The following is an 18,437-nucleotide window of genomic DNA, read 5'->3' on the forward strand; positions in this document are numbered from 1 at the left end:
GTGAGGGGTGTTGCTAGTGTGTATTAAACTTGTCTGTCCTGCGCCAAGAGATTGACCCCAGCCAGCAACAACTAAAGCAGCTACTAGAGTTAAACACCAGCTGGGGCCATGTCTGGAGAGGAGGAGAAGATTTTATGAATTAAGTTCTTAGGTTTTAGAACCTTGCAGAAGTGTTCAGTGCAGTGTTGCTTGTGCTAAGGAAGCCTTCATTGTATGAAATCATCACAGTGCAAAGGGATGGGCTTCTGCTTCTGACTGCTGCAGAAGTGTGTGTGTGAGGTGTGCATGCTCACACACCAAACCTTGGGGATCTGTCCTTCCACTTTCCTAGGACCTGATTCCAATCATTGGAGGATTTTGCCTCTTTGAAGCACTCTCTGGGCTGAGGGTGGGATTTGAATGTATCGAGTTAGTTTGTTTCAATTATTACAGCAACAGAGGAGCGATTCATAGTCTCTTAATTTCTGGATTTAAGGGTTGGGGTTTTTCAGTTAAATAAAGTGTGGCTGATGAATCTCCTGCGGTGTTACATAGGGATCAGATGTGATCCCTGCTAACAAATCCAAATTCATTAGCATAACTCAAATCCATCCTCTAATATATCTCTCTAGGAAAGCCAGACGTATTTGATCTTGGCTACAGTTGAATTAAGCTCTTGATTCACAAACATAGCTTGGTTCTACCTGGGATGCTTTTCCATAGCTAAGGAAGAGGAATGATTTGTGACACTAGCTGACAACCAGTGCTCAGCACAGCTTTATTGCCAACCTGATGTTACCAGGAAGCAAACACGTTAGTTATCTACCATGAAGTTTCATTAGGATTAGGTTTTGGCCATGCAAATGAGGCAGGATTCGTTAGCACAGCTTAATTCCAATCTACGGCAAGTCTATGGGAAACGCTCATTTGATAAGGTTCCTCCATTGTCTCCACCAGAGTTTATCCCTTAATCTCTTAAAATGTTATGAAAATGCAGTTGCAGTGCTTATAGAGAGGCCACTTTTAAATGTTAATTTTTCAGTCTCGCATTAGAATATTTTTAAATCACTGAACGCCACCGCCCAGCTTAGCAACCAAGAGCTTGCCAAATATTGTAGTATAAAATGCATCTATTTACTTCTTATTCTTTTTAAAGGTGACTTAAATGGCTGCAGAAACCTCTCAAAACTATTTATTTGCTCTTAAGGGGAAGGAAAAAAAAAGGGAAGGGAAGGGGAAAGGGAAAGGGAAAGGGAAAGGGAAAGGGAAAGGGAAAGGGAAAGGGAAAGGGAAAGGGAAAGGGAAAGGGAAAGGGAAAGGGAAAGGGAAAGGGAAAGGGAAGGAAAAGAAAGAAAAAGGAAGGAAGGGAAGGGAAAGGGGAGGGGAAGGGAAGGGGAAGGAAAGCCTGGGAGGGGAAGGGGAAGGGGAAGGGGAAGGGGCAGGGGAAGGGGAAGGGGAAGGGGAAGGGGAAGGGGAAGGGGAAGGGAAGGGAAGGGAAGGGAAGGGAAGGGAAGGGAAGGGAAGGGAAGGGAAGGGAAGGGAAGGGAAGGGAAGGGAAGGGAAGGGAAGGGAAGGGAAGGGAAGGGAAGGGAAGGGAAGGGAAGGGAAGGGAAGGGAAGGGAAGGGAAGGGAAGGGAAGGGAAGGGAAGGGAAGGGAAGGGAAGGGAAGGGAAGGGAAGGGAAGGGAAGGGAAGGGAAGGGAAGGGAAGGGAAGGGAAGGGAAGGGAAGGGAAGGGGAAAGGGAAGGGGGAAAGGGAAGGGGAAAGGAAAGGGGAAAGGAAAGGGGAAAGGAAAGGGGAAAGGAAAGGGGAAAGGAAAGGGGAAAGGAAAGGAAAGGAAAGGAAAGGGAAAGGAAAAAAAATAGCTAACCCATTTTTTACAAGGAAAAAACTCCTCCAGCTCTGAGAACACGCATGCTAACTTTCATCCCATAGGGAAATACTTCTGTCAGAATTGTAAATCCTTTAAAATAGAGGCTCATAATAAAAGTGTGTCTAAAGCCTTGCAGGACACCTCAATACCAAATTTCTGACAAAGAGCTCTTCTGTGTGCCGGTGAAGAATTGATATAAATATCTGTGAGGCGTGCGGTGTTAATTACTCCAATGCAGTGGCGCTGTAGGTGCTGTGAAAACCTTCACTTTTCATCAAGGGCTATTCATATTTGCCAGGGGCACTATAAAGCTCTCAAATCTATATTGATTTTTTACATTGTGTGTCACGCTGGAACCAAAACTCCAATAAATTTAACACGTAAATTATAGTCAGGAGTAAATACGTTCTAAGGTGGGAAGTTCACTTAAACACAGTTCTGCGCTCCCTTCGTGGCTGATGTGTACACACTTGGCCAGAGGACTCGACACATTGCTCCACATTAACCAAATTTGGGAATACAGGCTTGAAAATTAAATAGCAGTTTGTTCTCCTGGGGTACTTTGTTCTGCCAACACTGCTATCAGAAGATCTAGAAACTATGTGATTGTCATTTAACCCTTTGCAAAACTTTGCACTTAGCCGCCTGCTAAAGAAAGCAGTTAACAAAGGAGAAAAGCGAGGAGGAGAGTAATGAAACAGGCAACTGTAGTAGACCAGTGTGTAAAAGTTAGTTGCATGTTGATCTGAAAATGAAGAGGAGCCAACACTCTAGATGACAAGAAGTTATTTTTTGTCATCACTGTCCCATTTGCTTTCTAGTCCTTTGCCTAAAAGAAGCCAAAATGGGAACAGCACACTGGCTCCATTCATTGACACGAGCTGATGATGGGATCATTTCATGCTCCAGCCAGAGCTCTAATGAAGATCATCAGTTCCATCTCACTCATGCTTACAGTGAGGGTGGTGAGATACTGGAACAAGTTGCCCGTGGAGGTTGTGGCTGCTCCCTCCCTGGAGGTGTTCAGCGCCAGGTTGGATGAGGCCTTGAGTGATCTGTTCTAGTGGGAGTTGTCCCTGCCTATGGCCGGGGGTTGGAACTGGATGAATGTTGAGGTAATTTCCAAGCTAAACCATTCTAGGCTTTGAGCGACTTGTTCTAGTGGGAGATGTCCTTGCCTATGGCAGGGGGTTGGAACTGGCTGAGTTTTGAGTCCCTTCCAATCTAAACCATTGTGTGATTCTATGAAAATATCTTTGGTCCAGCATCATTTTGAACCATTCTTGATCTGATATGCAAGAGAGCGTTCAGAGATGTTTACACACACACAAACCCGGGAGCACTAAATAAGAGGCATGTTCCACGTCTGCTCTGTTAACAGTGTTATTGTGAGAATAACTCGGTCCAAATTTATATCCTAGGGCAGGGGTCCTCAGTTCCTTGTGTCTGAAATATTCTCAGAATTTACAGAATCTGCACTAATATGCTAGAAAAATAATGTATAAATCTTCCCTTCTTCAAACGGCTTTATAGTCTATAATTGAACCTTGATCTTTACGTTTGAGCTTTGTCATGATTTAATATTCCCCAAAATGAATTGCCAACCTTCAACTCAATGTTGGCCTGCTGACTTCCTGATTTCTGAGCCTTTTCTGTCCACCAAAGAAAAAAAAAAAGAGAGAAAGCTTCTGAGAAACTCTGATTTTTTTCAAGCCACGATGGTTGTGTTGGTAATAGATTAGCACAAAATAAACTTTCCGTGAAAAAAAAAGGGCATGAGTAAGAACTTAGCATAAACGACTCTGTGGGAGATACAGCTGGCAAGAAATGAACTTAGGGTTTTTTTTGGGGGGTGGATTTGTCTTCTTTTTTTTTCTTTCCTCCCCCCCAAAGCCAGACACCAGAGGAGCTTTGCTGAATTTATTCCGTAAGTGAAGGCAAAACCCAAACCCGCATAAAAATTGGAACGGTTACAGCAGTTTCAAGATGAAAATAAAAGCCACTCAATTGCTAGTGAAAGGAACTAGCTGTGATTTGGCTTGATAGCCTATAGAACAGGGCTCAGCATATGGTGGTGGTTGTGCAGATAGCAGTGCAGACCATTTTGGTTCCAGACGTGGGAACACATCTTTATTGTCTCGTATGTCTCAGTGGACCTTGGAGTTGTTTGTTCTGATAACTGCAGTGGTCATCAGATGTCCAAAAGAGCAGATTAAGGCCTACCTTTGGTGTCTTCTGTAATTCTTTGGGGTTATGAAGGAATTTAGCAAGTGATCTCTTTGGGTCCCTTCCAACCCCTGACATCCTGTGGTCAGAGCACTGACCTCTGTCTACGAGAGCAGCTCCATATCAGCACCTCCATACCACTGCAAACCCCATGGCAGGACTCGGGATTTGCGGGATTTGCTTGGTGTCTTCAACTGGAATCCCTGAAAGGTGCTTGGTATTAACCATTCAGGAATCCAGAGGATTGGAGGGCATAGAATCACAGAATGGTTTAGGTTGGAAGGGACTTCAAGGATCATCCAGTTCCAACCCCCCTGCCATAGGCCTGTCCCACTAGAACAGGTTGCTCAAGGCCACATCCAAGCTGGCCTTGAACACTTCCAGGGAGGGAGCAGCCACAACCTCCCTGGGCAACCTGTGCCAGTGTCTCACTGGAAAGAACCATCTTCTATGTGAAGCTGTGCCAGGGGAGGTTTAGGTTGGATATTAGGAAGCACTTCTTCGTGGAAAGGGTGACTGGGCACTGGAGTGGACTGCCCAGGCAGGTCTTTAAGAGAAGATTGGATATGGCACCTGGTGGCAGGGTTTAGCTGATGTGGTGGTGTTAGATTATAGGCTGGACTTGATGATCTCAGAGGTCTTTTCCAGTCTCAGTGGTTCTCTGATTCTGATTTGGTGTCTGGAATAAATCAGGGAAAGCTAGGAGATGTTTTCTTTGCTTTGCAGAGACAGTGAGCCACAAGGGTATTCCTTTCTGTCTTGCTCCAACCTCTACGTGGACATTTGGAAGTGCACTTCCCACTTCCCTTGTGGGTGGTCAAACACTGGTCAAAGTGGTTTTATCCTTTGACACAAGGGTCAGAAAGGAACTCAGATAATTTTTGGGAGCCTATTTTGAGGAGTACCACAGACTTTTTAAACCAGGCCAGAGTCTGCAACACTCCCTGCTTTTTTTCTGGGGATCTGAACCAAATCTGGTAGCTCATCTGCCACTTAATAGGAACTGTTCACAAATGTAATGTTATTTATTTAATTAATTGGTAAATTGATGACCACCACGGAGCAATGATACATAGTAAATCTCCAAGTTAAAAGGGCTGGCAAGTTTCCCAGCTAGCATAAATCAGAGGAGCTCCACTGACAACCTCTCTGACTTCAGTCAGCTGAGGACCTGGCCCACTTACTGGGAAAATGTCGTGGCACTACTTGGAGCCCAGTCTGGGATCAGCATCATTTTAATGTCTGAAATAATGTGTCTGACTCCACAGGGTGAGCAGCTAGAAGTAGTCACCTTTTAGAATATTCCCCTCTCCAAGAACATCCTGCCCCTCTCCAAAGAATTCACTGCTGCAGTGCCTCTTGTTCTCTCTCTACCTCTCTCTGTACATTCCTCTTTTATTTTGCCTTTTTGGTCTCCTTCTCCTTTTCCCCTCCCAACATTCAAACAGATAAAAGTAAACAAGTAACTTAGATGTTGGTGCAAATCTCTGCTAACGAAGCAGCTCAAGCCCAGATGCAGCAGAGTTAATCCTGCTCCTGGAAGGCACTGAGTTGCCTAGATGACAGGCTCACATGGTGTTAGGAGTTGGAAGGGACCCAAAGAGATCATCCAGTCCAACTCCCTTGCCAGAGCAAGACCACACAATCTAGCTCAGGTCACAGAGGAACCCATCCAGACAGGCCTTGAAAGGCTCCAGAGAAGGAGACTCCACAACCTCTCTGGGCAGCCTGTGCCAGTGCTCTGGGACCCTTCCAGGCAAGAAGTTCCCCTTGTGTTGAGCTGGAACCTTCTGTGCTGCAGCTTCCATCCATTGATCCTTGTCCTATCCCAGAGAACAAGTCCTGATCCCCAGTCCTCAGATATTGATAATCATTGATTAAATCCCCTCTCAGCCTTCTCTTCTCCAGACTAAGCAGCCCCAGGTCCCTCAGCCTCTCCTCACCAGGCAGTGCTCCAGTCCCCTCATCATCCTCATAGCCCTCTGCTGGACTCTCTGGAGCAGAATCCTGTCCCTCTTAAACCGCTATTATTCAGATTTCTAAAGACGTGGATATTACAGCAGTACAGCTTCTCTCATGGCAGAATTTGAGCTTCTGCCTGTGAAGTGAGGCTATCAGCCCTGCCTTTCCCCGGGCCTTTAAAACAAAAGACACTGGAGTCCGAGTTCCTTCCAAGCGCAGCCACATCTCATCCGAGTGCACCAACCCCAGTTAAACAATGGCATTCTCAGTGAGGATGTGGCTGCAGTGACTTTGTTTTAGTTGTTTCTTTTCCAGAAGTATTGTCTCCCATAGACTAGATTTCTGCAGCTGAGAATTAGTGGCTTTCCTGCAGCCTGCTAGAGCCACTCAGGAAGAAAAAAAATAAATAAAATCAACTCAAGTAGCTCTGTCAGGGTGAGGGAAATCTTGAAGCTCACCAGAACAAGCAATTCACTGCAGCTGTAATCATCATTTTATATTACACAACTTGCAAATGTCCATTTCCCTCCTCTTCTGGTGTCTCATTTTATCTCCCTGTGCAAAGCTGTCATGCAGCCCACCAACTCAAATAGAAAGTTTAATGTGCAGATATCAGGGAGGTGTAATGTAAACCATTCCAGCAAACAGATTATGAATATATTGCTCTTCTTAAAAATGCTTGTTGGTTTTTCATACTGCAGTATTGACTAACTGTCTGCGTTTGATGTATGGTTTACCAGCCTGATGTAGACTTATGGTTAGAGCTTAACTTGTTAGTTCTGCTTTTGCAGCCAATTCAGAATAACTACAGATGCCCCAAGATATTAAAATTGACTGCTCAAATGGACTCAGTGTGGGAGTTTCATTGGTTTTAAATTGATAACAGCTGAAAGAGTGAATGATTAAAGCTGTATATGGGCATAGTATGCAGCTCCTTTTGTACGAGCTCTTGTGAACAGAATCCGCTGGATGGGAATTGCCTTTGTTCTAATGAAAGATATTTCTGAGCAATTGTTAGTTTGAATTTTTAAATGATGAAACAAGAGCACTTCAGGAGCCTATGGAGGAAATAATTCCTGAGAAACTGGAATAACTCTGAGAAGATAAAGTGGATTTCTATTCAGAGGGGAGCATTTAAAGTTAAGTAGCATTCCATAAGGTGGTAATTGTGTCTATTTCCCAGGCATTTGAGTTAAATAAGCTGGATAGGAAACATAAACTGTCATAACAGGAGGTTAGGGGTGTTGTGTACTTCTTTTTTCCCTTTCTTTTTCATTTTTTTTACTCCCAAGCCATAAAAACTGAAGTTTTGAAGGGCTTTATCCCAAATAAATCAAATCAAGGGGTTTGGGTGGTAGGGGTTTTTTTATTATTCTTTTATCCCTCTGGGAGCAGTTTTTATTGTTTGGAAACAAATATCCTGAATAGTTTCCCCTTAAACTCATGTAGGAATATCTATGCACACCTCTGAAAGAATACGAAAGCAATGTTTTAATCTTAGTCACACATAAATGAGAGTGGTGAGAGCCTGGAATGGGTTGCCCAGGGAGGTGGTTGAGGCCCCATAGCTGGAGGTGTTAAGGCCAGGCTGGCTGAGGCTCTGGACAGCTTGATCTAGGGTAGGGTATCCCTACCCATGGCAGGGTGGGTTGGAGCTGGATGATCCTTGTGGTCCCTTCCAACCATGACTGATTCTATGATAAATCTAGCTTACAAAAGTTAGTAATATGGCATTTTTCTATTACCCTGCCTTCAAAACACTGCACAGACAGGTCTTAACTGAATTTCCCTCCACTATCCTTGTGACCTCTCAGAGGATAAATATGGCAGTGTAACTGCTGCCATTCCCATGTTTATGTACAGAAACAGACCCAAGGTGAGGGGGGGGCAGAAATCAATTGACTGGAGAGAGTTTGAGGTTCAGGAGCATCCGGAATTCAGAGTATTTTGATGACTCATGGGATTGTGACCTTAAAAAAACTCATGAATTTCTAGAAGAGGGCTAAAGAAAAGCCCATCCAAAGCAGTTGTTTTACCAGAGTCTCCCCTGATGTCCAGCAACACTTAGTGCTGGTTTGCTGCCCCTTCCATTCAAGACAAAAATCCTCAGCACCTGTTTCCTACAGAGATGTTTTAAGGCTTAACTGCAGAGTACAGACTGTGACACTGAAAGATGAGGCTAGATGTTTTGCTGAAGGTACAGAATATGCACCCAGAAAAGAAGCAGTGGATGGGTTGAGAGTGCCATAGCAGTTTCCAGCCTTGTCCAAATTTAACATTTACACTGGGGGTTAAAAGAGTAGCTGCAAAATAACCCTAGAAGTTGGATATAAAAAGATTGGCATTGGAATGGGCTGCCCAGGGAGGTGGTGGAGTCGCTGTCCCTGGAGGTGGCAAAGCCAAGCCTGAATGGGTCACTTAGTGCCATGGTCTGGTTGATTGGCCAGGGCTGTGTGAGCTTGGAGGTTTCTTCCAACCTGGTTGACTCTATGATTCTTTGATAATAGAGAAGAGAACTGCCGAGCACCCACAAACTAATTCCGGTTCAGTTGTTCATGCGTTGCCATCTAAACACAGTGCAGTTCTTTGCCTGTTCCACTTCTGAAACTGATTGCACGTGTCTTTGTCCACTAAAAAAAGATACTTTACTTCTTTTTTAACATGATTTACAGTGGAGACCATTCCATATTATGCAAAGAATTTGACAGGTCTTTGGTGAAATTTTAACAAACAATTAAGATGTCAAAAGAGGAAGTGCTAGTACATTTTCATCATAAATCTCTGTATATATAATTACCACGGAAGGCAGCTATAAATGTTTTATGAAGAAAATGTAACCAGACTGTGCTTTGTCAGAAACATAACCCCAAAACATGTAACAGACTGCTCGCTAATGCTTAACGCCACACATGCACGCAACCTTCCTCGGTGCAGCTCTGTGAACCCAAGTCCTCCATCCCTTCTGCAGCCCAAACTCTGACTAACTTAAATTCAGGCTTTGATGTACTCCACCAGAATGCTGATCACAGGCATTGGGAAGTGATGAAGTAAACTTCCCTGATGCATATGAAGAAGTCCGAACCATCTCATACACCCCCACCTTATCTCCCTAATTGTTCCTTGCTCTGGGGTGCAGTGGAGTTGTGGTCCGCAGAGGAGCCATGAGGATGACCAGAGGGCTGGAACATCTCTTCTGCCTTTTCAGAGAGTCATAGAATCAAGCAGGTTGGCAGAGACCTCCAAGATCATCCAGTCCAACCTAGCACCCAGCCCTAGCCAGTCAACCAGACCATGGCACTGAGTGCCACATCCAGGCTTTGCTTCAACACCTCCAGAGACAGCAACTCCACCACCTCCCTGGGCAGCCCATTCCAATGCCAATCACTCTCTCTGACAACAACTTTTTCCTAACATCCAGCCTTTATCTCCTCTGGCATAACTTGAGACTGTGTCCCCTTGTTCTGTTGCTGGTTGCCTGGCAGCAGAGCCCAACCCCATCTGGCTACAGCCTTCCTGCAGGCAGTTGTAAACAGCAATGAGGTCACCCCTGAGCCTTCTCTTCTCCAGGCTGCACACCCCCAGCTCCCTCAGCCTCTCCTCACAGGGCTGTGCTCCCGGCCTCTCACCAGCCTTGTCACCTTTCTCTGGACACCTTCCAGCACCTCAACATCTCTCTTGATTTGAGTGGCCCAGAATTGGACACAGCACTCAGGGTGGCCTCTCACCAGCTTCGTCACCCTTCTCTGGTTGGGTTTGCTCTGCACAGCCCAGGCTTATGCTAGAAGCCTTCAGCTATCTATGCAAAAAGTTTCCAGAGCCTCTAAGGCCATTTCCAAAAGGCAGTGCCCTGTTGAAATGCTATATGGAGACTGTCTCTTCAGATAAATTATGACAGCACATTCCTATTGTTTGAGCATTTAACTGGCTCCTATTGAGTAGTTTCTCTCATCCGTTTGATTCATTTTGATTCTAGCTCACAACATCCCCATTACTGATTGCTCTTTTCATAATTTCTCAAGCATATAGAGTGGAAATGAGGTGGAGGAGTCTAATTAGTAATCTGAAGAGTTATAGAAATATGTTCTAAGATCAATATCCAAAGTTAATCAAAACTTTAAAATCACGGAAAACAAAAGGCAGCATGAGGCAGTGCAGTGGTAACTCATCGAAGAAGCAGCACAACAAAGTTAAACTTGGTGTAAGATTCAACTCTCCCTAAAGACCTTCTAGTACCTTCTATTTTTTACACAGATAATTTGATGATTAAAAAAAGCTCCACCCTTCTTGTCAAGGTGAGATGAAATTGTGCTAAGTCCTAATGATGCAAACTAATGAAGACCCTTGCACCCCTCCAGCACAAGTAGAACTCCATGTGCATGGAAGAGACAGGCTACCCAAGAGCATCAGTTTCAAGGCTGCACCAGCAGTTGGTATCCTGTAGGATTTTGGATTCAGCACAATATGGAGCTGTAGCTCTAGATTGGCCTTCATTTTGTTTTTTAATGGTAGGTTTAAGCAAACTCCAGAGACTTCCAAACCTTGAAAAGGCCAAGGTATAAATAAACATCAAGATTTGAACCCAGGAGGAATTATCCAGATATTGAGAGATTTGGTTCTGTGGTGGCAGAAGCTGATGACCACTAGAATTCAAAAAAAGATTTGTTTCCAACTTTGTCCATCTTCAATAGCTGTGGTTTTAATTAATGCATGAGCTCAGAAGAGAGAAAAATGCCAGGATGAATGATGCACCTTAATTTTCCTCTTTTATTCTTCCCCAAACGTAGATCAAATTTTTGGCTCCCACTTGCACTTGGTTTGTGAGCACGAGAAATCTACAGTCCCCCACTTTGTGCAACTGTGCATAAAAGCCGTTGAAAGAAGAGGTGAGTACTTCAATATTTAATTATGGGTTTGTTCTTTTCTGTTAGCAATCAAAACTTTAGCCCTCTGACTCTGCTTGCATTGCCAGGGTAGACAGGAAGTCCAATTTGTAACATAGTTATGAACTGAGTTGTGTCACAGTCTGTATCTTCACTTCCTTTATATGATAAGACACTAATAGAACCTCTTCAGGATGATTATTCCTTATACTTTGTTTGACAAGTTGCTGCTTCAGTCTTTTCCCTGAGCAAGCAAATGCTAAACATCAATGACCTGACAGTAACTTCCACTCTGAAGTCTCTGGCGAGTGCAAAGCCAATACTTTCTCAAAGTCCCAGATGGGATTAAACTGAAATAACTGTTCTAGAGTGGCCATATAGAATCCTGGAATGGTGTAGGTTTCCTTTGGTCCAGGAATGAGATCTGAGTAGCATTTTCTTTGGACCTGATGCAATGCAGCAAAGAGGAAAAAAAAAAATCAAGATTAAAAAATAAAATAAAAAATTAATCATAGAGTCATTGAATCCCTTGGAAGGGACCTCAAGGATCAGCCACTTCCAACCCCCTGCCATAGGCAGGGACACCTCCCACTAGAACAGGTTGCTCAAGGTCTCATCCAACCTGGCCTTGAACACCTCCAGGGAGGTTGTGGAGGACAGAAGCACAGAATGTGATCTCTGTCCTCCAGAAGCTCCCTGGGCAGCCTGTGCTAGTGACTCACCACTCTCACTGCAAAGAACTGCCTCCTAACATCTAGTCTAAATCTCCCCTCTGCCAGTTTAAGCCATTAACCCCCTTGTAAGAAGACCCTTCCCAGCTTTCTTGCAGGCCCACTTCAGGTACTGAAATGCCTCTGCAAGGTCTCCCTCGTGCTTTCTTTTTCTGAACAGCCCCAGCTCCCACAGCCTGTCCCCATAGGAGAGGGTCTCCAGCCCTCTGATCATCTTTGTGCCTTCCTCTGGACTCACTGCAGCAGCTCAGTGCCCTTCTTATGCTGGGGCCACCAGAACTGGATGCACAGAATCACAGAAACATTCAGATTGAACAAGACCCTTGGGATCACCAAGTCCAACTGATAACTCTGCTCTACAGGAGTCAACCTAAACCATATCCCCACGCACCACATCCAAACAACCTTTGAACACATCCAGGGTTGGTGACTCAGCCCCAGAACCACAGAATGTTAAGGGCTGGAAGAGATCTCAAAAGACCATCCTGTCCAACCCCACTGCCAGAGCAGGATCACCTTTGCTGTTCTGGGTTTCTTTAAGTCCAGTTTTCATTGTTATTAACTGTTGTTATCCCACTTCTCCCCTATCTCCCTCCCTTCCTCTCTCCCCCTTTTCCCCCCATCTTCCTCCTTTCTATCTACTTCCTTTCCCCTCACCTTCCTCTTTTCATCTCCACCCTTTTCCTCTCCATCTCCTTGCTTGCAGCACCACCTCCCCTTTTCATAGAATCAAGCAGGTTGGAAGAGACCTCCAAGCTCATCCAGTCCAACCTAGCACCCAGCCCTAGCCAGTCAACCAGACCATAGCACTAAGTGCCTCATCCAGGCTTTGCTTGAACACCTCCAGAGACAGTGACTCCACCACCTCCCTGGGCAGCCCTTTCCAATGCCAGTCACTCTCTCTGGCAAGAACTTCCCTCTAAAATCCATCTTATATCTCACCTGGCACAACTTGAGACTGTGTCCTCTCCTTCTGTTGCTGGGTGCCTGGCAGAAGAGACCAAGCTCACCTGGCTCCAGCTTCCTTCAGGCAGTTGTAGACAGCAATGAACTCTGCCCTTCTCCAGATGCCTTTCAGTATCTCAACATCTCTCTTGAATTGAAGAGCCCAGAACTGGATGCAGCACTCAAAGTGTGGCCTGAGCAGTGCTGAGCACAGAGGCAGAATAACCTCCCTTGTCCTGCTAGCAACACTCTTCCTAACACAAGCCAGGATGCCATTGGCTCTTTCCCACCTCATTTGCCCCTTTTATCCCCCAAACCCAGAGCACCTGATCTGTTGTCTCCTCCCACCCCAGGTGTGACCACTTTGCCCTCCCTGCCCACTCCCCTTTATAAACAGCCCCAGGGAGAGCAGCAGCTCTAAGCTGTGCCCAATTGGGCAGAGGGATCCTCCTCCCATCATCACTGGTGAGTCCCTGTGGTGTGCACTGGGTGAATGGTGGAGGTGATCTAAAGGCCGGGGGGCCTGGTGGCCCCCCGGTTGGTTAGGGACCATAACTGATGGCTGCAGAGCTGATGGTCACTGTCACATCACCCACGGGTGCTGGCTGGGTCACCTTGCTTAAGTGAGCTTCTCTCTGTTTAGCTGCTTCCTTCTGCTCACTCCTGAGCTGGAGTGCTCCATGGAACTGGCAGCTCACAGGTGAGTAGTGCTGTGCTGTGCTGTGCTGCTGGAAGAGCTCTTCGTGGTCACCAAGCTCAGCCTCAGCCCAACCCCACCATGGCCTTTAAGTCATGCCCCAAAGAGCCACAGCCATGCATCGCTTGAACACCACCTTCATGGATCTTGACTTCTCCAGCTCCCTGGGCAGCCTGTTTCTCCTGCAGCATTGTTTCTCATGTGCAACCTGAACCTGCCCTGGCACAATTCCAGGCCATTTCCCACTCCTTCTATCACCTGATAGCAGCAGGAAGAAATCCTGCATTTATTTTCAATTACTCATTTCTGGTTTGACTCCTTTGTTGGTACTTCAGCACAAAGATCACAGCATGTCAGGGGCTGGAAGAGACTTCCAAAGCTCATCCAGTCCAATCCCCCTGCAGAGCAGGATCTAGAGCAGATCCCACAGGAACACATCCAGGTGGGTTTTGAGTGCCTCCTGAGAGGGAGACTGCACAACGTCTCTGGGCATCTTGTGCCAGTCTTTGTCACTGCAAAGAACCTTTTCCTAACATCTGGTTTGAATCTCCCTTCTGCCAGTTCAAACCCATTCCTTCTCATCCTGGCATTACAAGACCTTGTCAATAGTCCCTCCCCAGCCCTCCTGTAGCCCCCATCAGACATTGGAAGGCAACTCCAAGGTCTCCTCAAAGCCTTCTCTTTTCCAGGCTGCACAGCCCCAACTCTCTCAGCCTGTCCTCACAGCAGAGCTGCTGCAGCCCTCTCAGCATCTTGGTGGCCTCCTCTGCACTGGCTCCAACAGTTCCATGCCCTGCTTGTGTTGGGGGCTGCAGAACTGCAGGCAGTGCAGGTGTCTGATTCTTAGAGCCGTTGTTAAAAAGCCAGAATTTTGTTAAGAATATCTGGACAAGTATCCATCCTTATTAAAAGTTTAGATTAAGAAGGAGCTTTGTGGTGTACAAAAGATGCCTCTACCACCGTTGCCTGCCTGCCTCTCTGCAGAGTGCATCTTCTTCCTCCCTGAAGGTCATTTGCTTTGGAAGGTACATGCGGTAGATGCAGAATCTTAAAATGTATTGTATAAAAATGTGAGGCTTCATCACCATCTGTTACAAGTTTACAACTTGTTCCAGGGATCTGGGGAAACATATATCTTGCAAAAGATAGAAAATTTATTTTCAGAATAAGGCTGGGTGAACCCATTGTCGCTGCCTTATACTGGAGGCTGAGGAGGAGAGAACCAATGAAAAATAACAAAGATGCTTAGTCTGTTAACCACAAAGGAACAGCCTGGTTTAATTTCATCCCTCTTACCTGGTTTTATAGCAAAAGGTGCAATAAAACTACCCTGGAGTTTCAAACTCTGGGAAATTCACTCTGTAATTATACAGCAAAGAGAGCACTGGGATATTATTACTCCCAAAATGATTGGCAGGAAGTCAGAGAGGGACCAACAAACCGCAGGTCGTTCAGTAGGGGGAGATAGTAGCATTGGGTTTTGGAGGAAGGCTAGAGGCTGGATAAAGAAGGAGACAAAGGAAGGGGAGAAAAGTGTGAAGTGACTATTAATAGAGGAGGAGTTGTGAGGGGAAATTCGGACCAGGAGAAGGAGGGGGCAGAGATTAGATTATAGAAATGCCACGCCGTGCAGAACATGCCTAATTGACTGTTAGGTTACGCTTGGAGCACAGGTTCTCCCAAAGATGCAGGAGACATTTCAGCCATGCTTTGTGGTGTCTGACCAGTTCTCCAGCAGAAGGCAGGCCAGAGGTCTCTGCACTGCTGAGCTGTAATGGGAAAATCCAAGAAACCTAATTAGGTGTTTATTGTCCGTGTGATTATCAGAGAAACGCTGGCGGAAGAAAATGAAAATGTCACTGTTTCTTCCAAGGAGTTCATCCTTGGGAGCGCTGCATTAAGATTCCTGAGTTCCCTTCAGACTTGCTGTGACTTAAAGAATCTTCCCCTTTGAGATAGTCTGAGATGTGAAGAAGAAAAGCTCATCATGTGGCGCGAGATAACAATTTTATCGCCGTGTTTAGGAGTTTAGATTTGATGTACATTTTTTTTTCCTGGTCTATTAGCATTTTCTTGGATTAAGATGCTTGCATTTACTCACATTCTATTTACTCAGAGTGTTGTTTTTGCTAAGTTCTGGCATAAACTATCTCAGGACAGCAGTAATTTATGTGAGGCTAAGTCCAATGTTTATGCAAGCTTCTGATGACATTTTATACCGGGGTTGGTATTAGGAAGCAGTATGTGGAGGTGCCAAGTCTCCCGGCATGACTGAGACTCAACAGATCTGAAGCCCTCCTCTTAATGGCCAGATATGCCTCCAGCCAAGATACTCAACTGCAGAGTCATGGGAAATACTTATGTACCAATTATGGGAAAGGCACATTTAATGAAAACGGTATGTTTGCTTTCCTAGGCTGAGGAAGATGGCCTAGATACTCCATACAGCTGGCACATTGGCTGCTGCAGAAAAGCTGCTTTTTCCCCCTCCTAGTTGGAAAATAGATCAGCTACATACTGTAACTGTACCAGAAATGTTACTTCTGTGCTTTGTTAAGAGAAAGGATTATTAGTGTATGCGTGTGTGTGCGGGGAGGGGGAGGAAACATAATCAAAACCTTAGGAGACCAACCTCAAATGTCACTTACAAAGCGTTCCTGCTTTGCCAAACGGTTGTCTTCCTAGTTACCAGCTCCTGGGTTTCATTATGCTCTACCTATGGATTTCAGCTTTGCTTTCTTGATTTTATTTTCTTCGCAGCATTATTGCTGTGCAGAGAAAGTCTAGCAGCCATCTGAACCAACCATATTAATTAGTACATTTGCCCGTGTAGATGAGGCTACGTACAATAGCCAACTGTAGTAATATGCTCCCACCGATTAAAAATGTAGAGGGTGTCATTAGCTGTTGGCAGAGTTTCCTGTTTAGCTACACTGGTTTTTAAAATGAATATCTGCATTGAAATCAAAGGAATTATCCTGCAATTATTTTGCTTCAACTTTGAACAGCTTTTGGTCATTTCTCCCCTGGGCTATTGTTTGCTTATTCACCATTTCGGGACAGAGGTGCTTTATGAGCTTTGGCCCACAAATTCTCACATCATAATAGAGATTTCTCTATCTGACAAGGATTCACTTGTTCAAGAGTCAATTCCACTACTTTTTTTCCCAGCTCCTTTTGTTATTTGTAGCTATTGAAATAGGGCTGAGAATCAGAAGGTCTTTTTACAGCCATCTCCAAGAGCTGGGAGTGGAGTTTAGTAGAGAGAATCAATGAAAACCTGCCTGGTCCTGTAAACTTGCAAGGCAGTTGTCACATGTAGTTTTTATTGTTAAGAAAGCTCAGTTTTTCCCCTTCCTTCTTCCTGTAGCAATTATTCCTTCACGATTTTTTATGAACTTCTTGTCTTGCTGCTTAGTTCTTCAGACCTGTGCCACCAAAGTCAGCAGGCTGTAGGCAAAAAGCATTGCATTCTTGGTGTCTATTCCCATAGACTGGAGAGAAAAACACCTCCCATGTACGTGATATTACCCGGTGAGGATCATTCTGAACCACACAATGATCAGAAATCCAGTGGCTACTCAAAGCTTTCTTAGTTTTCTACTCTCTCAGGGGCTTGCAGGGAAAGTTGTTCATGAACCACTTCATTTTCTGCATAGTCTTTCGCACTGTCCACAGCACCCACTTTGGAAGCACCTCCGGCTCTTCTGTTTGTTGACCTGCCTTTTTCAAGCTGTATTCCACCTTCTTTGTTCCCTCCAGAACGTGTCTGATAGATAGCCCCAGCCCAGAGCTGAGTGGAAAGCCTGGGACAATCCTCCCAGTGTACTATTAACTCGCATGCAGGCGCACTCCTGCCAAGGGTGAGGCCCGTTGCAAGATTTTGGTGTTTCTAAGCCAGATATTATTTCCAGCCATTTCTTGACTTGCTTATTTATTTTGTTATCCACGACCCTTTAAAAGCCCTGGCTGGGTTTTTTGGTTTGTTTGGGTTGTTGGGGTTTTTTTAACATGTTTTGCCTTTTTATTTTTTAGTTCAAATATGTGGAAAGCATGAGCAGAACACATGAAAAAAACACAAACCCTATCAGCCTGCATTGTGCTGAAAGAAAATGCTTCTCCAAGTGAAACAGTCTGATGCTAAACTCTTTGCCAGGGATGATCATTTGTCTGTGTGTCTAATGACAGAGTAAATGGACACCCCACAGCAGTCAGGATCCTAAACCTATCGAGGGCATCCGCTGTGGTTTAGGTTTCGTAAAGCAATACTGCACTCACTCTCCAGGGAAATGCAATTTAACTTCCATCTCCCTTTTGAAAAGTCCTTCATTCTCTGCCTCTGTTCCCAAATCCCAGTTAGCCTTCCCAAAATCAGCCTCAACGACTTGAGCAATGCCACTGCAGGCAGCAAAGCTGGCGACACAGGTACCCTTTGCCTTCTGAAGAGCACATTGCAGACATTGTTTTCTGCTGCTTTTCTTGGAGCACAGGATGCTCTGACAGGAATGATACACAAAATTACATATTTGATTCCCTGCCTAAAAGCCACCCTGGGATCCATAACCTTGCTTAAAGATTTAAGAAAGACCTTTAGTCCACTTCTTAGCTTAGAAAACTTTATCTTTCAACTTTACTTCTTAGCAGCTGTTATGTTTTTTTGCTGTCGTTTGTTTGACAGGATCCAGTTATAGGTTCCGATGTCTGTTTAAAGAAACAGGGAGGTTGTTGGCTTTAAAATTCCCTTACTGCTTGTGTGTTCAACATTTTCCCAGGCTTTTCTACATAGTTTGCCAAGGAAAGGGACTGACCTTTTGTAGCAAACACTTTTTCATTTCTAAATGCTCACTTTGATTTTTGTCCCATTTTATGCTCATTCCAAACTGTTTACAACCCACTAAAAATGACTGTGAATTATATGTTTGTGTAATGGATTCCTTTAGTGGTCGGAGTGGAATGTTTACTTTGAACAATTAGTTATCTTTGGGCAGATTATAGTGACCTGGGGAAAAAAAAAAAGAGGCTAAAATTATTATAGTACCTTAACTATTTCCTTTTGTTATCTTCTCTGCTTGTCCAACTTATTATTTACTGGGTTTCGCTGCTCTCGGCCCCAGCGAACAAATCATGTTAAGTAAGTACAGTGAC

At 44.8% G+C, this 18,437-nt stretch overlaps 1 protein-coding gene across 1 annotated transcript in view; it reads left to right on the forward strand.

Moving 5' to 3' along the window:
* ARHGAP15 (Rho GTPase activating protein 15) overlaps positions 1–18,437 on the forward strand; it is a 409,331-nt gene that overhangs the window by 218,703 nt on the left and 172,191 nt on the right. Inside the window, exon 9 of the mRNA XM_064154561.1 lies at positions 10,824–10,922. Within this exon, the coding sequence (XP_064010631.1) occupies positions 10,824–10,922 (99 nt within the window). The remainder of the gene's footprint in view (positions 1–10,823; positions 10,923–18,437) is intronic.

The sequence above is a fragment of the Pogoniulus pusillus genome, chromosome 2 (assembly GCF_015220805.1).
Source record: "Pogoniulus pusillus isolate bPogPus1 chromosome 2, bPogPus1.pri, whole genome shotgun sequence".
Lineage (NCBI taxonomy): Eukaryota > Metazoa > Chordata > Aves > Piciformes > Lybiidae > Pogoniulus > Pogoniulus pusillus.